Source organism: Sebastes umbrosus, chromosome 19 (assembly GCF_015220745.1).
Source record: "Sebastes umbrosus isolate fSebUmb1 chromosome 19, fSebUmb1.pri, whole genome shotgun sequence".
Lineage (NCBI taxonomy): Eukaryota > Metazoa > Chordata > Actinopteri > Perciformes > Sebastidae > Sebastes > Sebastes umbrosus.
In genome coordinates, this window is record NC_051287.1 from 474,414 (window position 1) to 496,759 (window position 22,346).

The following is a 22,346-nucleotide window of genomic DNA, read 5'->3' on the forward strand; positions in this document are numbered from 1 at the left end:
CCTGAGAGACACACAGAGACAGAGACAGAGACAGAGACAGAGACAGAGACAGACACAGAGACAGACACAGAGACACAGAGACAGAGACAGAGACAGAGACAGAGACAGACACAGAGACAGACACAGAGACACAGAGACAGAGACCATCATGCAGAACTCAGTTCACTTTCTCATCATTTAACTTGTCAGAGCTTCACACTGAAACTCTGCAGCTTCATTCAGACAAGAACTAAAACTACATCTTATATTTCATTCCGCAGAAATAAAGGATTGTTCTGCATTAAAATAAATATGATATAGTTCTAATTATTCTATGTTATTATAACATTTCACTCCACTACCACACCAGAGACACAGAGACAGAGACACAGACAGAGACACAGAGACCACCATGCAGCGGTCCGTTCACTTTTATCACCATTTAACTTCTCTAAACTGCAGCTTCATTCAGACAAGAACTAAAACTACATCTTATATTTCATTCCGCAGAAATAAAGGATTGTTCTGCATTAAAATAAATATGATATAGTTATAATTATGTAGGTTATATTATTCTATGTTATTATAACATTTCTCTCCACTACCACACCTGAGAGACACACACAGACACACAGAGACACAGAGACAGAGACACAGAGACACAGAGACAGAGACACAGAGACACAGACAGAGACACACACAGACACACAGAGACACAGAGACAGAGACACAGAGACACAGAGACAGAGACACAGAGACACAGAGGACACAGAGACACAGAGACAGAGACACAGAGACACAGAGACAGAGACACAGAGACAGAGACACAGAGACACAGAGACACAGAGACACAGAGACAGAGACACAGAGACAGAGACACAGAGACACAGAGACAGAGACACAGAGACAGAGACACAGAGACACAGAGACACAGAGACAGAGACACAGACACAGAGACACAGAGACAGAGACAGAGACACAGAGACACAGAGACACAGAGACACAGAGACAGAGACACAGAGACACAGAGACACAGAGACAGAGACACAGAGACAGACACAGAGACACAGAGACACAGAGACACAGAGACAGAGACCATCATGCAGAACTCAGTTCACTTTCTCATCATTTAACTTGTCAGAGCTTCACACTGAAACTCTGCAGCTTCATTCAGACAAGAACTAAAACTACATCTTATATTTCATGCTGCAGAAATAAAGGATTGTTCTGCATTAAAATAAATATGATATAGTTATAGTTATATTATTATTCTATGTTATTATAACATTTCACTATTTAATATATAAAGTTCATTCAGGCGTGTTGGTTTCTGCTTTTTATCTGTTCGTTTAAATCCTCAGAAACGTTTCACACGTTCAATTTAAAAGACGAAAATCAAATAAAACTCGAGCTGAAATGATACTACTACTAATAATACTAATATTACTAATACTAATACTACTACTACTAATAATAATAATAATAATAAAACGTGATTTCTAGATCGAGTTTCAAACAGAAAGATGAAACAACGTGCTGCACAAACATGCATCAAAAGACCAGAAATAATAAATATGCCATATAGTTATATTATTATTATTCTAGGTTATTATAACATTTCATTATCCTATATATAAAGTTCATTCAGGCGTGTTGGTTTCTGCTTTTTATCTGTTCGTTTAAATCCTCAGAAACGTTTCACACGTTCAATTTAAAAGACGAAAATCAAATAAAACTCGAGCAGCGAGTCCCATCATAATAATAATTAGAATAATAATAACAATAACAATAATGAGAATAAAACAATTCTAGATCGAATTTCTAACAGAAAATATGCAAAACAACGTGCTGCACAAAATACACCAAAAGACAGATGCAAGAAATAATAAATATGCTGTAGTTCTAATTATCTAGGTTATATTATTATTCTAGGTTATTATAACATTTCACTATTTAATATATAAAGTTCATTCAGGCGTGTTGGTTTCTGCTTTTTATCTGTTCGTTTAAATCCTCAGAAACGTTTCACACGTTCAATTTAAAAGACGAAAATCAAATAAAACTCGAGCAGCGAGTCCCATCATAATAATAATATACTACTACTATTACTATTACTACTAGTAATAAAGATAATAATAATAAAACGTGATTTCTAGATCGAGTTTCAAACAGAAAGATGAAACAGCGTGCTGCACAAACATGCATCAAAAGACCAGAAATAATAAATATGCTGTAGTTATAATAATATGCCTATCTATGTTCTATTATTATACGTTATAAGATTATAGGTTATTATAACATTTCACTATTTTATATATAAAGTTCATTCAGATGCAGATTTCTGCTTTTTATCTGTTCGATTAAATCCTCAGAAGTTTGAATTTAAAAGACGAAAATCAAATCAAATAAAACTCAAAACCTGAAAACCTGCAGCGAGTCCCAGAATACTATTAATATTCATATTAATATTCATAATAATAATAATAATAATAATAATTAACTTCATTTCTAGATCGAATTTCAAACAGAACGAGTGAAACCAACGTGCTGCACAAACATGCATTAAAAGACATGCATTAATAAATGTTCTGCATTAAAGGATAAATGATTAAATGAAGTCCATGTATTAATGATAGAAAGGCCTCCTGCTGCACTAAAGGGCTTAAAGGTTGGTGAGAGTTTCTCCTCCGATGATGATGATGATGATGAGAGGCTCATATACTGGAGAGATATTATAATAATATATATTAGGTTATACAAATAAAACTGATTTTAGCTTCATTGAAATAAAAATAAATGTTTAAAAGACATAAAAAAAATATGAAAAGTATTATTAATAAAATGTCTTTAAATGAATGAATTAGTGATGATTACATATTTCGTGTTGTTTTTAAGAAGCTGGTTTATTCTATTCCTATTCTCTCATGTTTAGTGTTATTTAGTGTTTCTGAGGTTCTGGTTCTGGTTCTGGTTCTGTTTCTAAGGTTCTGAGGTTGTGGTTCTGGTTCGGTTCTTACCTTGACCTGGCTCTCGGTCATGCCCAGTGAGTAGGCCAGCCGGGCTCTCTCTGGACCCGCCAGATATTTGGTTTGTTCAAAAGTCTTTTCCAGAGCGAAGATCTGCTGCCCGGAGAACGTGGGCCGGGTGTGCTTCCTCTTCCCGTCCTTATCCAGCAGAACCGAGTTCGGATCTGAAACACATAACACAGTTAACATTAAATATGAAATATTACACACGACACATTTAACATTAATCTCTTTTAATAACATGATTTCATTCTTCTTTAAGATGCTGCTCCTCTTAATAATATTAATAACATGATTTATTCTAATAGAACTCCCAGAACCCTGCAGAACCTCCAACTCTCACTTCTTTATAATCAAAGCTTCAATTCATCAGATAATGATCTGATGTACTGAACTACAGCTTCTACTCGTGTGTTAGTCTCTATTCTACATTCTATCCTAGCTTTTATTTTCAGCTTGTTTTTATTTTCTAATCTTTCATGTTTTCATGTTTTTAGAACTGTCTTAATGTTGTCTTAATGTTGTCTTAATGTTGTCTTAATGTTGTCTTAATGTTGTCTTAATGTTGTCTTAATGTTGTCTTAATGTTGTCTTAATGTTGTTGAATGTAAAACACTTTGAATCTCCGTGTAGTTGAAATGTGCCACAGATAAAGCTGCGCTGCCTTGCACATGTTCAGAGGTGGTTTATATCTACTGTTTAACTCCGGATGGATTTGTGGGATGTAAATAAATCTGGGATAGTTTATATATTATATTATATTATATCATGTTATATTATATTGTATTATATTATGTTATATTATATTATATTATATTATGTTATATTATATTATATTATATTATGTTATATTATATTATATTATATTATGTTATATTATATTATATTATATTATGTTATGTTATATTGTATTATATTATATTATATTATATTATATTATGTTATGTTATATTGTATTATATTATATTATATTATATTATATTATATTATGTTATGTTATATTGTATTATATTATATTATATTATATTATATTATGTTATATTATATTATATTATATTATGTTATGTTATATTGTATTATATTATATTATATTATATTATATTATGTTATGTTATATTGTATTATATTATATTATATTATATTATATTATATTATGTTATGTTATATTGTATTATATTATATTATATTGTATTATATTATATTATATTGTATTATATTATATTATCATTCTATGATATGTTATTTATTAGAGGAGAAGTGAGGAAGATGAAGGGAAATATCAGTTTGACTTCTATCCCCTCCTTTTCAGACTCTATTACTCTGCTTCTGTTGGTTATTACTTTGTATCTGCTTTTATTTATTTATATGTTCGAAATGAAGTCTTTAATTTATTCTAATAGATGTATTTTATTCTTCTTTAAGCTGAAGCTCCAGAAACATGAAATGTCTCATGTTTCTCTTTCTCTGTAATTCTGACTAAACATTGTTATTATTTTGTATCTGCTTTTATTTATTTATTTATATGTTCGAAATGAAGTCTTTCATTTATTTATTTATTTATTTTATTCTAACAGATTTATTTTATTCTTATTTCAGATTCTGCTCCAGAAACACCTGAACTATCTCATGTTTCTCTTTCTTTGAAATTCTGACTAAACATTTCATTGTATCCTTTAATTATTAATATAGTTAGTCTGCCTGTATATATATTATATATTATATATATACATATATATATAATATATATAATATATTATATATTATATATATTATATATGTATGTTTGTTTGTTTAGATGTAAAGTTCAATATAAATATAGTTTAAAGATAAAAGCAGCTGCATTAATAACATGGTTCTAACAGATGTGTTTGGTTCTAACAGATGTGCTGTGTTGTAATAGATGAGTTGTTCTTGTTGAAGCTGGTTCTGGTTCTGGTTCTGCTTCTGGTTCTGCTTCTGGTTCTGGTTCTGGTTCTGCTTCTGGTTCTGGTTCTGGTGTGTTGTTTAAGGTTCTGTATGGGGTTATCTTCTGCGTGACTCACGAGGCGAGCAGAACCGGTCCCTCCAGTGATGCGGACTCTGCAGGACTCCGGGCCAGAAGATGGGGGTCCGGCCCGGCAGGTCCGTGAGAGGCTTCGGGTACCGACCCACCACCGCTCCGGATCCGGGACTGAAGTAGAGCCCGGGAGGAGGAGGAGGACTCAGGCTGCCGAACCGGACCGGGACCGACACCGGGACCTGCTGCAGACCGGACAGAACCACCCCCCCAGAGGACGACAGACCCAGCAGACTGGGCCGGGACAGGATGTCGTTAATCCCGTGAGGGGTCGCAGAGGAACCCAGACCACAACCAGGACCCAGACCGGGACCCCCCGTGGAGGAGGTCTTCAGACCCGGAGAGGAGCCCGCCATGCCGCCCGGGTTCGGGGAGCTGTTGTCCGGGTTCTGGTGGTTCTGGTGGTTCTGGTAGGCCGGGTTCTGGTAAAGGGGGGTCTTCAGCTCCGTCATGCTGTGCAGGGCTGCTAGTGGGGGGGTGCTGAGGAGGAAGGCGCTCTGACGGGACCCGGAACCGGTACCAGACCCGGACCCGTCCATCTGACCCACCGCCAACATCACCAGCAGGTTCTAAAGGATCCGGGACCTCTGGGACCACAGGGGAGGATCAGGGGGACCACTGGGACCAGGTCTCTCTCTGGGCCTCACAGAGTCCTGGACTCTAAACTAGACCAGAACCAGAACCAGAACCAGCTGCTCTTCTTCTTCTTCTTCTTCTCTACAGTTAAAGTCCATCTTCATCTTCATCTTCATCATCATCATCATCTCTCTGATCTCATCAGGATCAGGTCTCAGGATCAGGTCTCAGGATCAGGTCTCAGGATCAGGTCTCAGGATCAGGTCTCAGGATCAGGTCTCAGGATCAGGATCAGGTCTCAGGATCAGGTCTCAGGATCAGGATCAGGTCTCAGGATCAGGTCTCAGGATCAGGATCAGGTCTCAGGATCAGGTCTCAGGATCAGGATCAGGTCTCAGGATCAGGTCTCAGGATCAGGTCTCAGGATCAGGTTCTGTTCATCCGGATAAATCCACAAACTTCCACAAAAAGTTCAGAGCGCTCCGGGTCCGGATCCGGGTCCAGCTGCAGACCGGGTCCACGGAGACCACAGAGAGAGCGCGTGCGCGTGCGTGTGCGTGTTGATGTGCAGGAGCTCCGAGAGGAGCTGAAACATCCTGCAGGTTCTGAGTTCTGGTTCTGGACTCTGCAGCTCTCACAACTTTAACCAGAGGGGGGGCGGGGGGGGGCTCTGCGCTGATTGGATGACCTCACTGTGACGTAGGAGGGACTCCTGATTGGATGACCTCACGGTGACGTAGACAGGTCGGATTTAGGAGGGCCTTCTGATTGGCTCAGCAGCTAGAGGCGCTGATTGGCTGGATGAGCCTCCAGCACAGAAGAGATAATAACTTCATATTAAAAGAAGAGTGTGGATTTAATTAAATATAATAATAATAATAATAATAATAATAATAAAAAAATAATGATAATCATAATAATAATTATAATAACACATGATTAATAATAATACATGATTAATAGTAATAGAAATAATATTTGATATTAAAATAAAAATGTGGATTTATTTAAAAAATAAAAATAAATTATTGATATAAATAATATTTAATATTTAAAAAAAATGTGGGTTTAATTTAATATAATAACAAAAACAAAAAAAGATAATCAAAATAATAATTATAATAATTACACATGATTAATAATAATAAATTATTAATAAAAATAATAGAAATAATATTTGACATTAAAAGAAGAATGTGGATTTAATTTAATATAATAAGAATAAATTATCATTATTATTATTGTTATTATTATAAATGATAATATATTTAAAAAATGTAACAATAAAGTGCTTGTTGTTGAATAAAATAAATGATTAGAAGTGACAGCAATTTTAATATTAGAACACTTTAATGAGCTTTGAAGGTTTAAGATCTCAAACTAAACAGATATAAATAATATTTGATATTAAAAGAAGAATGGGGATTTAATTTATTATTAGTATTATAATAATAATACTAATAATAAAAGTGCATGTTAATTAATTTTAAATTCTATGTATATACACATACACTCACCTGAGGATGGGTAGACCTGGACCAGGCCTCCAGAGGGTCTCATTAGCACAAACAGTTTGACTTATTCACAGTGTTATAATAAAAATAAATATAAATATATTAATATAAATAAAAATAATAATAAATAATAAAATATATAATTATTTTAACAGATATACAGAGTCTATAAAACACAGAATTTATCAGGAATATTATTATTGATCGTCTGGAAAATAGTCACCAATAATTATTATAATCAGTTAATCATTAATAATCAATCAGTTATTGACTAAACAATTAATTAATTAATCCAAAATAATATAATATAAATCATTAGTTGCAGCTCAGCTAATACAGAGAAACAAACTTTTATATTTTAAATATTTATTTATTAAATATCTATTTAAATATTTATTGTGTATTTTAAATATATTCATAGTTATTATTATTTTATTAATGCCAAACTTCATCCAGATAAATCAGATGCTGTATAATATAATATAATAATATAGTAATATAACAGTGAGTGTAGGACTGAGCAGACGGTGCAGCAGCGCCCCCTGCTGTTCACTGATGGATCAACACCAACTGAGATCAGCTGATGGAGTTTAATGGACTGAAATATAATATAACATTTAACTCTCTAAAGATCAGAATAAAGTTTATCAAAGTAAAACACAGAATAATCACTGAGATCATTCTGATTCATGATGAGTATTCAGTCTAAAGGGGAGTCCCGATATACCAGGTGATATATTTAAAAAATCTAATATATATATATCATGTTAGAGTGTTTGTGCAGCTATACAGGAATGTTTAAGTCTCAGCAATGACATTTTGGATTTATGTTGAATTTTGCAGTGAAATACTTGATAAATAGATAAACAGTTATTACAAGATCCAAGATTCAAGAGTTTTATTTGACATTGTCACCTATAATATATAATAATAATAATATAATATATAAGTACATGTTAATTCTGATCAGTTTACACCGAGTCAGCTTTAAGAAAAGAAAAAAGGTAGAAAAGGCAACGAGGTAATTACAGAACAAAATAAGAAGCACATTCAACTCAACACAATAAATAAATACATTATTACAATATAAAACTCCCTCAGTGTAGTCAATAAATAAACTGAACTACCCTCTGCATAGGAACAATACCCCCACATTACTAATAGATATATATAACCAGAACCAGGACCAGAACCAGAACCAGGACCAGGGTCAGAACCAGGACCAGGACCAGGATCAGATCCCCGGCTCGCCTGTCTGTCCAGTTCAGGAAAGGGAGTTAGATCCGGAGTGAGGAGGTCCCGGCTGTGATGAGTGCTCCTCTCTCTGATGTTCTGAAGTGTCTCTCTGCTGGAACTGATCCTGGGGGCTTTGTTGTTGTTGTTGTTGTTGTTGTTGTTGTTGTTGTTGTTGTCGTCGTCTGTTCTTAGACGTTGCTTTACTTAACTGAAACTATAGAGCCTGAAACTATCACGAGACATAAAACTAGCAAAACTTAAATTAACATAAAACTGGCCTAAAAATACAAATTAACCTTAAAAACACTAAAATAACCTGAACAGATACGGAGCTCCTGACAGGCCGCCCTCTCTCTACGGCGCCATGGTAACACACATATACTGTATATATATATATATATATACATACACACACACACACACACACACACACATGGTAACGTATACAGACGTAGGCAAAGTTGTTGGTAACGTTCCGTTAAAGAGAGAAAAACCCACAATGGTCACTGAAATAACTTGAAACTGACAAAAGTAATAATAAATAAAAATTCACTGAAAATGAACTAATGAAAATCAGACATTGTTTTTGAATTATGGTTCAGCAGAATCATTTAAAAAAACAAACTAATGAAACTGGCCTAGACAAAAATGATGGTACCCTTAACTTAATATTTTGTTGCACAACCTTTTGAGGCAATCACTGCAATCAAGTGATTTCTGTAACTCTCAATGAGACTTCTGCACCTGTCCACAGGTATGTTGGCCCACTCCTCGTGAGCAAACTGCTCCAGCTGTCTCAGGTTTGAAGGGTGCCTTCTCCAGACTGCATGTTTCAGCTCCTTCCACAGATGTTCAATAGGATTTAGATCAGGGCTCATAGAAGGCCACTTCAGAATAGTCCAATGTTTTGTTCTTAGCCATTCTTGGGTGTTTTTTAGCTGTGTTTTTGGGTCATTATCCTGTTTGAGGACCCATGACCTGCGACTGAGACCAAGCTTTCTGACACTGGGCAGCACATTTCGCTCCAGAATGCCTTGATAGTCTTGAGATTTCATTGCACCCTGCACAGATTCAAGACACCCTGTGCCAGATGCAACAAAGCAGCCCCAGAACATAACTGAGCCTCCTCCATGTTTCACATTAGGTACAGTGTTCTTTTCTTTGGATGCTTCATCTCTTCGTCTGTGAACATAGAGCTGATGTGACTTGCCAAAAAGCTCCAGTTTTGTCTCATCTGTCCAAAGGACATTCTCCCAGAAGCTTTGTGGCTTGTCAATATGCATTTTGGAAAATTCCAGTCTCGCTTTTTTATGATTTGGTGTCCTCCTGGGTCGTCTTCCATTAAGTCCACTTTGGCTCAAACAGTGACGGATGGTGCGATCTGACACTGACGTACCTTGACCTTGGAGTTCACCTCTAATCTCTTTGGAAGTTGTTCTGGGCTCTTTGGTTACCATTCGTATTATCCGTCTCTTCAATATGTCATCAATTTTCCTCTTGTGGCCACGTCCAGGGAGGTTGGCTACAGTCCCATGGACCTTAAACTTCTGAATAATATGTGCAGCTGTAGTCACAGGAACATCAGGCTGCTTGGAGATGGTCTTATAGCCTTTACCTTTAACATGAAGGTCTATAATGTTCTTTCTGATCTCCTGAGACAACTCTCTCCTTAGCTTTCTGTGGTCCATGTTCAGTGTGGTACACACCATGATGCCAAACAGCACAGTGACTACTTTTCACCCTTTAAATAGGCAGACTGACTGATTACAAGTTTGAAGATACCTGTGATGCTATTTACAGGACACACCTTAGTTTAATATGTCCCTATGGTCACATTATTTTACATCTTTTCTAGGGCTACCATCATTTTTGTCCAGGCCAGTTTCATTAGTTTGTTTTTTAAAATGATTCTGTTGAACCACAATTCAAAAACAATATCTGATTTTCATTAGTTCATTTTCAGTAAATTTTTTATTTATTATTACTTTTGTCAGTTTCAAGTTATTTCAGTGACCATTGTGGGTTTTTCTTTCCTTAACAGAAGGGTACCAACAACTTTGTCCTTGTATATATATATATCATGTTAGAGTGTTTCTGCAGCTATACAGGAATGTTTAAGTCCCAGCAATGACATTTTGGATTTATGTTAAATGTTTGCAGTGACATACTTGATCAATAGATAAACAGTTATTAATCACCTCAACATAAAACAATGACTAAATAATGTGATTTAATAAAATATATGAAGCACTTTGACTTCTCTTCATGTTCCACAAACTGATCTCAACGTTGAGATTAATGAGCTGATTCAATTATAATATGAGATTATGTCAAATGGAATAGTTTCATATTCACATTACTTTACACCAGATTAACAGTATTTATTTGTTTACAAATCATTTATATGATTTCTGTCTGAACCTCAGGAGGACCGCAGAGGACCAGCAGCTCTACAGACACTAGAGTCTACAGACACTAAAGTCTACAGACACTAGAGTCTACAGACACTAAAGTCTGCAGACACTAAAGTCTACAGACACTAGAGTCTACAGACACTAAAGTCTACAGACACTAAAGTCTACAGACACTAAAGTCTACAGACACTAAAGTCTGCAGACACTAGAGTCTGCAGACACTAAAGTCTACAGACACTAAAGTCTGCAGACACTAAAGTCTGCAGACACTAAAGTCTGCAGACACTAAAGTCTGCAGACACTAAAGTCTGCAGACACTAGAGTCTGCAGACACTAGAGTCTACAGACACTAAAGTCTACAGACACTAAAGTCTACAGACACTAAAGTCTGCAGACACTAAAGTCTGCAGACACTAAAGTCTACAGACACTAAAGTCTACAGACACTAAAGTCTGCAGACACTAAAGTCTGCAGACACTAAAGTCTACAGACACTAAAGTCTACAGACACTAGAGTCTGCAGACACTAAAGTCTACAGACACTAAAGTCTACAGACACTAAAGTCTGCAGACACTAAAGTCTACAGACACTAAAGTCTACAGACACTAGAGTCTGCAGACACTAAAGTCTACAGACACTAAAGTCTACAGACACTAGAGTCTACAGACACTAGAGTCTACAGACACTAGAGTCTACAGACACTAAAGTCTACAGACACTAGAGTCTGCAGACACTAAAGTCTGCAGACACTAAAGTCTACAGACACTAGAGTCTACAGACACTAAAGTCTACAGACACTAAAGTCTACAGACACTAAAGTCTACAGACACTAAAGTCTGCAGACACTAGAGTCTGCAGACACTAAAGTCTACAGACACTAAAGTCTGCAGACACTAAAGTCTGCAGACACTAAAGTCTGCAGACACTAAAGTCTGCAGACACTAAAGTCTACAGACACTAGAGTCTGCAGACACTAGAGTCTACAGACACTAAAGTCTACAGACACTAAAGTCTACAGACACTAAAGTCTGCAGACACTAAAGTCTGCAGACACTAAAGTCTACAGACACTAAAGTCTGCAGACACTAAAGTCTGCAGACACTAAAGTCTACAGACACTAAAGTCTACAGACACTAAAGTCTACAGACACTAGAGTCTGCAGACACTAAAGTCTACAGACACTAAAGTCTGCAGACACTAAAGTCTGCAGACACTAAAGTCTACAGACACTAAAGTCTACAGACACTAGAGTCTGCAGACACTAAAGTCTACAGACACTAAAGTCTACAGACACTAGAGTCTGCAGACACTAAAGTCTACAGACACTAAAGTCTGCAGACACTAAAGTCTACAGACACTAAAGTCTGCAGACACTAAAGTCTGCAGACACTAGAGTCTACAGACACTAAAGTCTGCAGACACTAAAGTCTGCAGACACTAAAGTCTACAGACACTAAAGTCTACAGACACTAAAGTCTGCAGACACTAAAGTCTACAGACACTAAAGTCTACAGACACTAAAGTCTACAGACACTAAAGTCTGCAGACACTAAAGTCTACAGACACTAAAGTCTGCAGACACTAAAGTCTACAGACACTAAAGTCTGCAGACACTAAAGTCTGCAGACACTAAAGTCTACAGACACTAAAGTCTACAGACACTAAAGTCTGCAGACACTAAAGTCTACAGACACTAAAGTCTGCAGACACTAAAGTCTGCAGACACTAAAGTCTACAGACACTAAAGTCTGCAGACACTAAAGTCTGCAGACACTAGAGTCTACAGACACTAAAGTCTGCAGACACTAAAGTCTGCAGACACTAAAGTCTACAGACACTAAAGTCTACAGACACTAAAGTCTGCAGACACTAGAGTCTACAGACACTAAAGTCTGCAGACACTAAAGTCTACAGACACTAAAGTCTGCAGACACTAAAGTCTGCTGAGTGATGAAGTTAGTTTGGTCAGCAGACGGTTTTAGTCTCCTCATTGGTTGCTGATCCTTTTAAAATGAAAAGCTGGAGAACAGTTCTGTGTTTAGGTTTTCTGGGGAGCAGACCACACATCACTACTGTGATATGAACCCAATATAATAATAATAATAATACAATAAACAGATCAAAATGATGCCGAAATAACGACATCATGATGCTGATTAGTAAAAAGTCTGAATTCATGCTTTGTCAGGTCTGTTACCATGACGACAAGCAGACAACTTTTAAAATGCTTGTTTTCTGAATGGAGTCTGGATGGATCAGTGATGACATCACCTTTAGTGAAGTGTGTTTATATTGTTCCACACCACTTCTATGATGAATGCTTTAGCTACACATGCTTTAATAACAAACTGAAATACTGTTAACCTGCAGACTGTATGTCATGCTGATACCTTTACACCTTGTATACATGTATAATATACTGACTAGTAAATGTTACCGTTTAATATTACTGAATGTCATTGGCTTCATTAGAAGTTTCAATCAAACATGAAGATATAAAACGGTTCACTAAACATGATAGACATTTAGAGTCAACTGTTAACCTGCATGTCTTTGGACTGTGGGAGGAAACCTGAGCACCCGGAGTAAACCCACACTAACACGGGGAGAACATTGAGCACAGATTTGGTGCTAAATTTAACCTTTTTTTTTTTTACCACTGGACAATAGATCAAAATGATCAATAATCCCTCCAGAGTACCACATTAAGACACAGACATGGTTGGTACGGATGGATTCAACAGCTTCTATAGGTTCAGATGACACTATATATACAGTATATTATATACACAGTATATTATATACACTATATGATCTTCACTCTAGCTTTAAATTAAAAGAACCACAAATAGAGAGAAATGGATAAAGAAAAGAATATATAAGTTTGGAGAAATAAATAGGGGGTAAAATGCAAAGGGAAAAACATGCAGAAATAAATACATTTTAAAATAAATAAAAAATAAATGAAGTTAATAAAAATAAATAAAAGGGTAAATTAAATAGAACAGTAGATAGATGGAAGTAATGCAAATGTTAACAAAGAAGCAAATTAAAACAGAAATATCAAATTATATCACGTTCTCAATTATTTTACTATTATTATTACTATATTATATATATATATATATATATATATTTATATAGTAGTATTTTATATATATATATAGTATTTGATATATATATAGTAAATATATTTTGATTACTATATTTTATATATATTACTATAATTATTTATTATTACTATTATACATTATTATTACCATTATTTATTTTTGGTACATTTAGTGGCATATTTATTTATCAAGTCATCTATTTAGCTCGCTTTAAAACTGAACCCTCTACAACCAAAAACAATGACATTAGTGGAGTTAGAACATTTACTTTGACACCACTAATAATAATAATAATACATCATTTATTAGTTTAATAGAGATCTTTTATTAATAATCCGTGAAGTAACTGAAGCCATCAGATAAATGTAGTGGAGGTACAAGTATAAAATATGGAAATACTGAAGTACAAGTACCTCAGAACTGTACTTTATACAGTATGTGAGTAAATAAACTGAGCAATATTATTATGAAACGATAACTTTTGTTCTTTAATTAGAATAGAAAGCTCATTATTTAAAGACTCATCTTTTTAATCAGACTTTTAATTTGTGGTTTTAATCAATGGTTTTTAATTTATTTATTAACATTTTATTGTAATTTTTGGTCTTGCAAACCAGTTAATTAACTTGTATTTAATTTAATATTAAGAGTTTATCATGAGAATTAATGGATCAGCTAAAGTTAAATAACACCTTCAGTAGTATTCAGTATTTAACAGTTTATCAGAAGTATATAAAGTAGATTATGAAGTATAATAACACCTTCAGTAGTACTCAGTATGTCAGTATTTATCAGAAGTACATTATGAAGTATAAATAAAGACCCGTGAGCGTTGGTAGTATTAAGTTCAGTTTTATTGGGATCTACTCGCGCGCCATCAGCTTCTGCTTCTTCAGCTTCTTCTGTGAAACCTGCAGAACAAAACTCAGAGTTAGAAACCCGCCACACACACACACACAGGAAGTCAGAGGTCAGAGGTCAGCTGCTCAGTTTAAATGGTTTGGTTTCATGGTTCATCCAAAGGTGTCCTAAGATGTCATCAGTGCAGCAGAGAGAGGAAGAGGAAGAGGAAGAGGAGCAGCAGCGTTACCTTCTTCTTCTGGGCCACCTCCTCCTCTGGTTTGGGGACGATCTGCTCCTTCTCCGTGAGGATCATCTCGATGTGGCAGGGCGAGCTCATGTAGGGGTTGATGCGTCCGTGGGCACGGTAGGTGCGTCGCCTCATCTTCGGCGCCTTGTTGACCTGGATGTGCTCGATGACCAGAGAGTCCACATCCAGACCCTGAAACCACATCAGACCACGAACCGGGTCACAAAAGAACAAAGAAGCCAGGAAGTATTCACATGACCTATCTAAACTATCTAAACGTGTGACTCAGTGAAGATCGGACCGCTCAGACTCTTCCTGTTGTTTTCATGTTTTGATACAAAATTCTAATTCATCATCACCGTGGTCCACTTCCTGTCAGTCACATGATTAAACTACTGGACAGACGCACCTATCAAGGGCTGTCAAAGATAATAACACGTTAACACATTCGTTATAACACTAACACTAATTTCATTCATTTTTACCAGAATAAAGTCGTAACTTTACGAGGAAAAAAAGAAAATAACACGGAAAATGACTACTTTATAATATTCTGACTTTATTCTCTAAACTCAGATTTATTATTTTCCAGTCTGGAGCTCATCTCATTGAAGGATGTTTGTTGCTACGTGTCAATAAAGATATAATATATATATATATATATATATATATATATATATATATATTTAGATGTGAAGGCCGGTGGAACGGCGTACCTTGAGCTCAGCGTTGCTCTCTGCGTTTTTGAGCATGTGCAGGAGGAACTCGGCGCTCTTCTTGGGCCAGCGGCCCTGAGTCCAGCCGAACTGTTTGGCCTGGAAACAACAACAGCAGCAGCAGCAGGTTAGAAGACACGTTTCCTCCCTCTGAACTCTAGTTCATCTCCAGACGCTGCTCAGATTAAAAGATTAGTTTCATGTTTGATCCAAAGGTGTCCTAAGATGTCATCATAGCAGCTCTAACGGGTCTACTGCAGCAGAACCGCCGTTAACATCACAGCTCACCTGAGCGCAGCGGCCAACGCCGCCGTTGTAGCGACGGAACGGGACGCACTGGTGCTTCACCATGACGTCCCTCAGGTACTTGTTGGCCTTGCGGATGTGCATTCCCTTGATGGCCTGGGCTGTCTCACGGGTGTTCTGATGATAAGAACAAACAGATCCTGTTTATTAAACCCGTCAGAGACTCAGTTACTACTTCCTTACTACTCAGATATTCACATTTCCTGCTTTTCTATTTTCTATCCTAATAAACCGACGTAGAACTGAAACTAACGATCATCTTCTGGACTAATCGATCAGTTGTCTGGTCTCTAAAACGTATATCAGCGTTTCAGACCAAGACGACATCCTCTAAAGTCTCAGTGATATTCATGAACTCTATAAACGTGTGACTCTCTGAAGATCGGACCGCTCAGACTCTTCCTGTTGTTTTCATGGTTGATGCAAAGGTGTCCTAATTTGTCATCATCGCGGTCCACTTCCTGTCAGTCACATGATTAAACTACTGTTTACTGTAGTAAACCATAAAGATCATCCAGTGCATTAAACAGCTCAATAAGCTGCTCTTTATGATATTAATAATATAATGTCAGTCTGGTTCTTACCTTGAAGTGAACCCGGAGATTGGAGCCCCTCGACTTGCATGCTGCAACAACAAACACACGACCATCAGACTCCAGCTGTTTAATCACACATTCAACATCTGGATCTCATTCAGTAGCTCAGATCTTTCATTGAGTTGTTTCATGTTTAATCCAAAGGTGTCCTAAGAAGTCATCACAGCTACCTGGCTACCTGTTAAACACCTGAACACACTTTATCCTCCATGGTACTCACATTTAGTCGGGTTCTCGGGGTCGAGAGAGTAGCGGACCATTTTCAGAGATCTGAAACATCACAAACATGCATTTAGTTTAATAACTGAAGAACCCAGGACTCCTGTTAGCATTACAAGCAATATATCCATGATGCAATATACACCTCAAGTGCTACTGTCTTTGTTTACATTTTATGTATTACATCTGCCCTACCTCCTATTCTACAAATGCAATTACATCTGTTTACATTACATCTACTTTCATATTTTATACTTCTAGTGTAATACCTCTGTTTATATTTATTTATTTATTGTGTGTTTCAGACCAAGACGACGTCCTCTAAAGTCTCAGAGATATTCAGGACATGAACTATATAAACTATATAAACTATCTAAACGTGTGACTCAGTGAAGATCGGACCGCTCAGACTCTTCCTGTTGTTTTCATGTTTTGATACAAAATTCTAATTCATCATCACCGCGGTCCACTTCCTGTCAGTCACATGATTAAACTACAGGACAGACGCACCTATCAAGGTAACACTGTTTATATTGATTTATTGGTGTGAATGCTGGAAGCTACTCGTTCCACATTTTCAAACATCAGAACGTGCAGCTCAGTTAGGACATGATGGCTATTACCTTTCTCATTCATAACTTTCAGAATTATTAACCACAGCTCATCTAATACTCTCTATTGGAATGAATGGAAGACATGTTCAGAACTAAACATGTTCAGCTCTTCACTGCTCGTTCATACTTTCACCTAGAAACTACATTCAGACTGGAAATCTAGAGATTCATCTAGTTTTTCAAAATAAAAGCCCAAGGAGGTAACTTCCTTAACAGGGAACTCAGAACTAACTATTTATAAGTCTTCAGCTGCTTTTCATGCAATTACAACTTGTATTTACTGATTCCTAATCTTCTGTTTCTGTTTCTGTTTCCTTCTCCATACAGATTAAAGGCAGTAATGCAGTTCAGCATCAGCTGTTCAAACACCTGCAAATATTACACACCTTTATACACTATTGGTGTTATTACACTTTACAATGACATTCATACACATTAAACCCATTCTCCATCTATCCCTACTCCTCCACCTCCTCACAACATTTAAGACCCTGAATCAGGCTCCATTTAACACAACATGACCACAAAGCTCTCTGTTCTGTTCTAATAGCTGCAGGTTCTGCTCTATTAACCCCTAACACTCAGAGTATGAAACCCTGTTAACAGCTCCAGAGAGACAGAGAGATCTGTGTTTGCTGCTGCAGCCTGGAGCAGCATGTCAACATGGCGGACAGCTAACATGCTAACATGCTAACAGACATCCTCTCAGATAATCATCAATAAAACAGGATTCAGAACGTCAGAACTCAGAACTATACGCTGCTCCGGAGAGTTTAGAGGCTGTTAGTGAAGCTCAGTGTGTTAAAGCAGCTGGATGGAGCAGATTAAAGCAGATTTAAAGCAGATTGTGTCCTCATGATGAGAGACTGGTCTCCTACCTCTGAGGCCGCTTCAGGAAGAGGAAGAGCTCCGGCTCAGCGAGCCTCTTCTTCCGGTTCCGGTCGGCTGTTCCGCCCCCTGCCGGCCGGAGGAGGAGGAGGAGGAGCCAGACAGCAGGGGGCGGGGTCTGACACGTCACAGCTCCACTGGGTCTAACCAAGGTTCTACCTCAACAACATCCGGGACTCTTACTGCGATAACACCAAGTATGTATCTATAATAACACTTTACTACTTTAAGTATATATTTATAATAACACTTTACTACTTTAAGTATATATCTATAATAACACTTTACTACTTTAAGTATATATTTATAATAACACTTTACTACTTTAAGTATATATCTATAATAACACTTTACTACTTTAAGTATGTATTTATAATAACACTTTACTACTTTAAGTATATATCTATAATAACACTTTACTACTTTAAGTATATATCTATAATAACACTTTACTACTTTAAGTATGTATCTATAATAACACTTTACTACTTTAAGTATATATCTATAATAACACTTTACTACTTTAAGTATGTATTTATAATAATACTTTACTACTTTAAGTATGTATCTATAATAACACTTTACTACTTTAAGTATGTATCTATAATAACACTTTACTACTTTAAGTATGTATCTATAATAACACTTTACTACTTTAAGTATGTATTTATAATAACACTTTACTACTTTAAGTATGTATTTATAATAATACTTTACTACTTTAAGTATATATTTATAATAACACTTTACTACTTTAAGTATGTATCTATAATAATACTTTACTACTTTAAGTATATATCTATAATAACACTTTACTACTTTAAGTATATATCTATAATAAGACTTTAGTACTTTAAGTATATATCTATAATAACACTTTACTACTTTAAGTATATATCTATAATAAGACTTTAGTACTTTAAGTATATATCTATAATAACACTTTACTACTTTAAGTATGTATCTATAATAACACTTTACTACTTTAAGTATATATTTATAATAACACTTTAGTACTTTAAGTATATATCTATAATAACACTTTAGTACTTTAAGTATATATTTATAATAATACTTTAGTACTTTAAGTATATATTTATAATAACACTTTAGTACTTTAAGTATGTATCTATAATAATACTTTACTACTTTAAGTATATATTTATAATAATACTTTAGTACTTTAAGTATATATTTATAATAACACTTTACTACTTTAAGTATATATCTATAATAACACTTTACTACTTTATGTATATATTTATAATAATACTTTAGTACTTTAAGTATATATCTATAATAACACTTTAGTACTTTAAGTATATATCTATAATAACACTTTACTACTTTATGTATATATTTATAATAACACTTTAGTACTTTAAGTATATATCTATAATAACACTTTAGTACTTTATGTATATATTTATAATAATACTTTACTACTTTAAGTATATATTTATAATAACACTTTAGTACTTTAAGTATATATTTTTAATAATACTTTAGTACTTTAAGTATATATTTATAATAATACTTTAGTACTTTAAGTATATATTTATAATAATAGTACTTTTATCTTATCACTTTAAGTATATTTTTTATAATAACACTTTAGTACTTTTACTTTTGGTACTTTAAGTATATATTTATAATAATACTTTAATATTTTTACTTTTGGTACTTTAAGTATATATTTATAATAATACTTTAATATTTTTACTTTTGGTACTTTAAGTATATTTTATAATAATACTTTAATATTTTTACTTTTGGTACTTTAAGTATATTTTATAATAATACTTTAGTTATATATATACACGTATATATAATAAGATGTTAAAATATATTAATATTAATAAGGAACAGAGAGGTCGGTGGTACTAAAGCCAGTCACTGGTTTATAACGGTTCCTCCTGTGTGTAAAGATATTTATATATATATTAATATTAATAAGGAACAGAGAGGTCGGTGGTACTAAAGCCAGTCACTGGTTTATTTGGTATTTCCTGTCGTTGGTTGACGATGATGTTGGAACCAGCTACGTAGTAAAGGCCGTGTGCTCTCCACCAGTGAGTTCATGCACAACAACATTACACTGTAAATAAAGTCCAAGCTCGAGTGTCAACATACAAAAATAAAGATATTATTTACAGTGGAAAACATCCATGAATGAAGAGAAACAAACACCTGATGCTGCTTTCATCCCTCACATCCTCGGCTTAAACTTCATCTTCACATGGATCATCTCTTACACTAACCCTCTAACCCTCTAACCCTCTAACCCCCCGACCCCTGACCCTAACCCCCGACCTCTGACCCTCTAACCCTCTAACCCTCTAACCCCCCGACCCCTGACCTTAACCCCCGACCTCTGACCCTCTAACCCTGACCCCCTGACCCTCTAACCCTGACCCCCTGACCCCCGACCCCTGACCCTCTAACCCTGACCCCCCGACCCCCGACCCCTGACCCTCTAACCCTGACCCCCTGACCCTCTAACCCTGACCCCCTGACCCCCGACCCCTGACCCTCTAACCCTGACCCCCCGACCCCCGACCCCTGACCCTCTAACCCTGACCCCTGACCCTCAACCAGACTTCTATACAGAGAACAGTGATTTTGTGTTGGACAGCAGGCAGCGTCTCCGTCTGCCGTCACCATGGAGCTGCAGCTGTGTTAGCTTAGCCATGCTAAACATTAACTAGCAGGGTTTATTATAATGTTTTATTATAATATTATAATATTTATTATAATATTATAATATTTATTATAATATTATAATATTTATTATAGTATTATAATGTTTTATTATAATACTATAATATTTATTATAGTATTATAATGTTTTATTATAATACTATAATATTTATTATAGTATTATAATGTTTTATTATAATACTATAATATTTATTATAGTATTATAATGTTTTATTATAATATTATAATGCATCTGAGTTCCACCTGGTTGTCGTGTCTCAATGAGCTGTCAGTCAGCTCAGCTCTGGGCTAATAAACCTTCAGATTTTATAACAAATCTGTGATTAATCAGATTAACAAATAATGTGTTATACAATAAATAAAGAATAAAGCACGTAACATTACGTTTTATTTAATTTTTCCCTTTTTTTCCCCCAATTTTGATTTTATTTGTATTGTGTTTTATTATTTTATTTTATTTTCCTTATTATTAGTAGTAGTAATAGTATGACATTTTATTTAATTTGAATTTTTTTCCAATTTTGATTTTTTTTATTGTATTTTATTTTATGTGTTTTTAATTTTCTTCTTCTTCTTCTTATTAGTATTTTGTATAGTTTTCATCATTGTTGTACTTGTCAGTGGAGAGTAACTAAGTACATTTACTCATGTACTGTATTTAAGTACAATTTAGAGGTATTTGTACTTTACTAAAGTATTTCCATGTTCTGCTATTTTCTACTTCTACTCCACCTGTACTTTTATTTAAGTAATATTTTGTATTCACAACTTCTACTGTAACAGAGTATTTCTGTGGTAATAGTACTTTTACTGTAACAGAGTATTTCTGTGGTAATAGTACTTTTACTGTAACAGAGTATTTCTGTGGTAATAGTACTTTTACTGTAACAGAGTATTTCTGTGGTAATAGTACTTCTACTGTAGTAAAATATCTGAGTACTTCTACTAAAACCTTGGATTTTATATTAATTGTATTTTATTATTTGTTTTCCTTTCATTTCCTTTTCGTTATTATTTTATATAATTTAATAATTCGTTTTTAAAGTTACTTGTGATGATGCACCGGTCCTTTAACTCAAAGCCCCCTTACTAGATCTCTCCCAGGGCTTTCAGCTGCATTATTGTGGTCTTCATCAGCAGATCCAGTTTTTAAATCCACGTATTTATCAAACAAACTGCTTCAATAATGAATAAACATAATCAACAATATAATAAATATAAATATGATTATATACTTTGTTTGATATTCATTTAAAATATTAAAACGTATTTTAGTGAAGTC

The 22,346-nt window shown here is 35.0% G+C and overlaps 2 protein-coding genes and 4 non-coding genes across 6 annotated transcripts in view; all 6 read right to left on the bottom strand.

Moving 5' to 3' along the window:
* nkx6.1 (NK6 homeobox 1) overlaps positions 1–5,657 on the bottom strand; it is a 6,592-nt gene extending 935 nt beyond the window's left edge. The window contains exons 1-2 of the mRNA XM_037751977.1: positions 5,048–5,657; positions 2,997–3,169 (exon numbers count right to left, since the gene is read on the bottom strand). Coding sequence (XP_037607905.1) covers positions 2,997–3,169; positions 5,048–5,618 — 744 coding nt within the window. The 5' untranslated portion in view covers positions 5,619–5,657. The remainder of the gene's footprint in view (positions 1–2,996; positions 3,170–5,047) is intronic.
* A 9,093-nt stretch (positions 5,658–14,750) lies between these two features.
* rpl17 (ribosomal protein L17) lies at positions 14,751–18,357 on the bottom strand. Its single transcript, XM_037752369.1, has 7 exons — positions 18,334–18,357; positions 16,843–16,892; positions 16,611–16,651; positions 16,009–16,143; positions 15,721–15,819; positions 15,005–15,196; positions 14,751–14,825 (listed from the first exon to the last, which is right to left on the bottom strand). Exons 2-7 carry the CDS (start codon positions 16,880–16,882, stop codon positions 14,778–14,780), a joined length of 555 nt encoding a protein of 184 aa, XP_037608297.1. The 5' UTR covers positions 16,883–16,892; positions 18,334–18,357; the 3' UTR covers positions 14,751–14,777.
* Positions 14,896–14,962, bottom strand: LOC119478857. The gene has a single exon (XR_005204518.1). It is a non-coding gene; the product is annotated as a small nucleolar RNA SNORD58 (small nucleolar RNA).
* On the bottom strand, positions 15,895–15,960 carry LOC119478855. The gene has a single exon (XR_005204517.1). It is a non-coding gene; the product is annotated as a small nucleolar RNA SNORD58 (small nucleolar RNA).
* Positions 16,413–16,479, bottom strand: LOC119478859. The gene has a single exon (XR_005204520.1). It is a non-coding gene; the product is annotated as a small nucleolar RNA SNORD58 (small nucleolar RNA).
* On the bottom strand, positions 16,723–16,791 carry LOC119478858. Its single transcript, XR_005204519.1, has one exon. It is a non-coding gene; the product is annotated as a small nucleolar RNA SNORD58 (small nucleolar RNA).
* Positions 18,358–22,346: the final 3,989 nt, after the last annotated feature.

Bases quoted from the DNA above. Each gene is read 5' to 3' on its own strand.
- rpl17 (XM_037752369.1), bottom strand. From the start codon at position 16,882: ATGGTCCGCTACTCTCTCGACCCCGAGAACCCGACTAAAT. The intron at 16,144-16,610 runs GTAAGAACCAGA...TCTTATCATCAG, and splicing joins ATCTCCGGGTTCACTTCAAG to AACACCCGTGAGACAGCCCA. The intron at 15,197-15,720 runs GTACGCCGTTCC...ATGTGGTTTCAG, and splicing joins AGAGCAACGCTGAGCTCAAG to GGTCTGGATGTGGACTCTCT.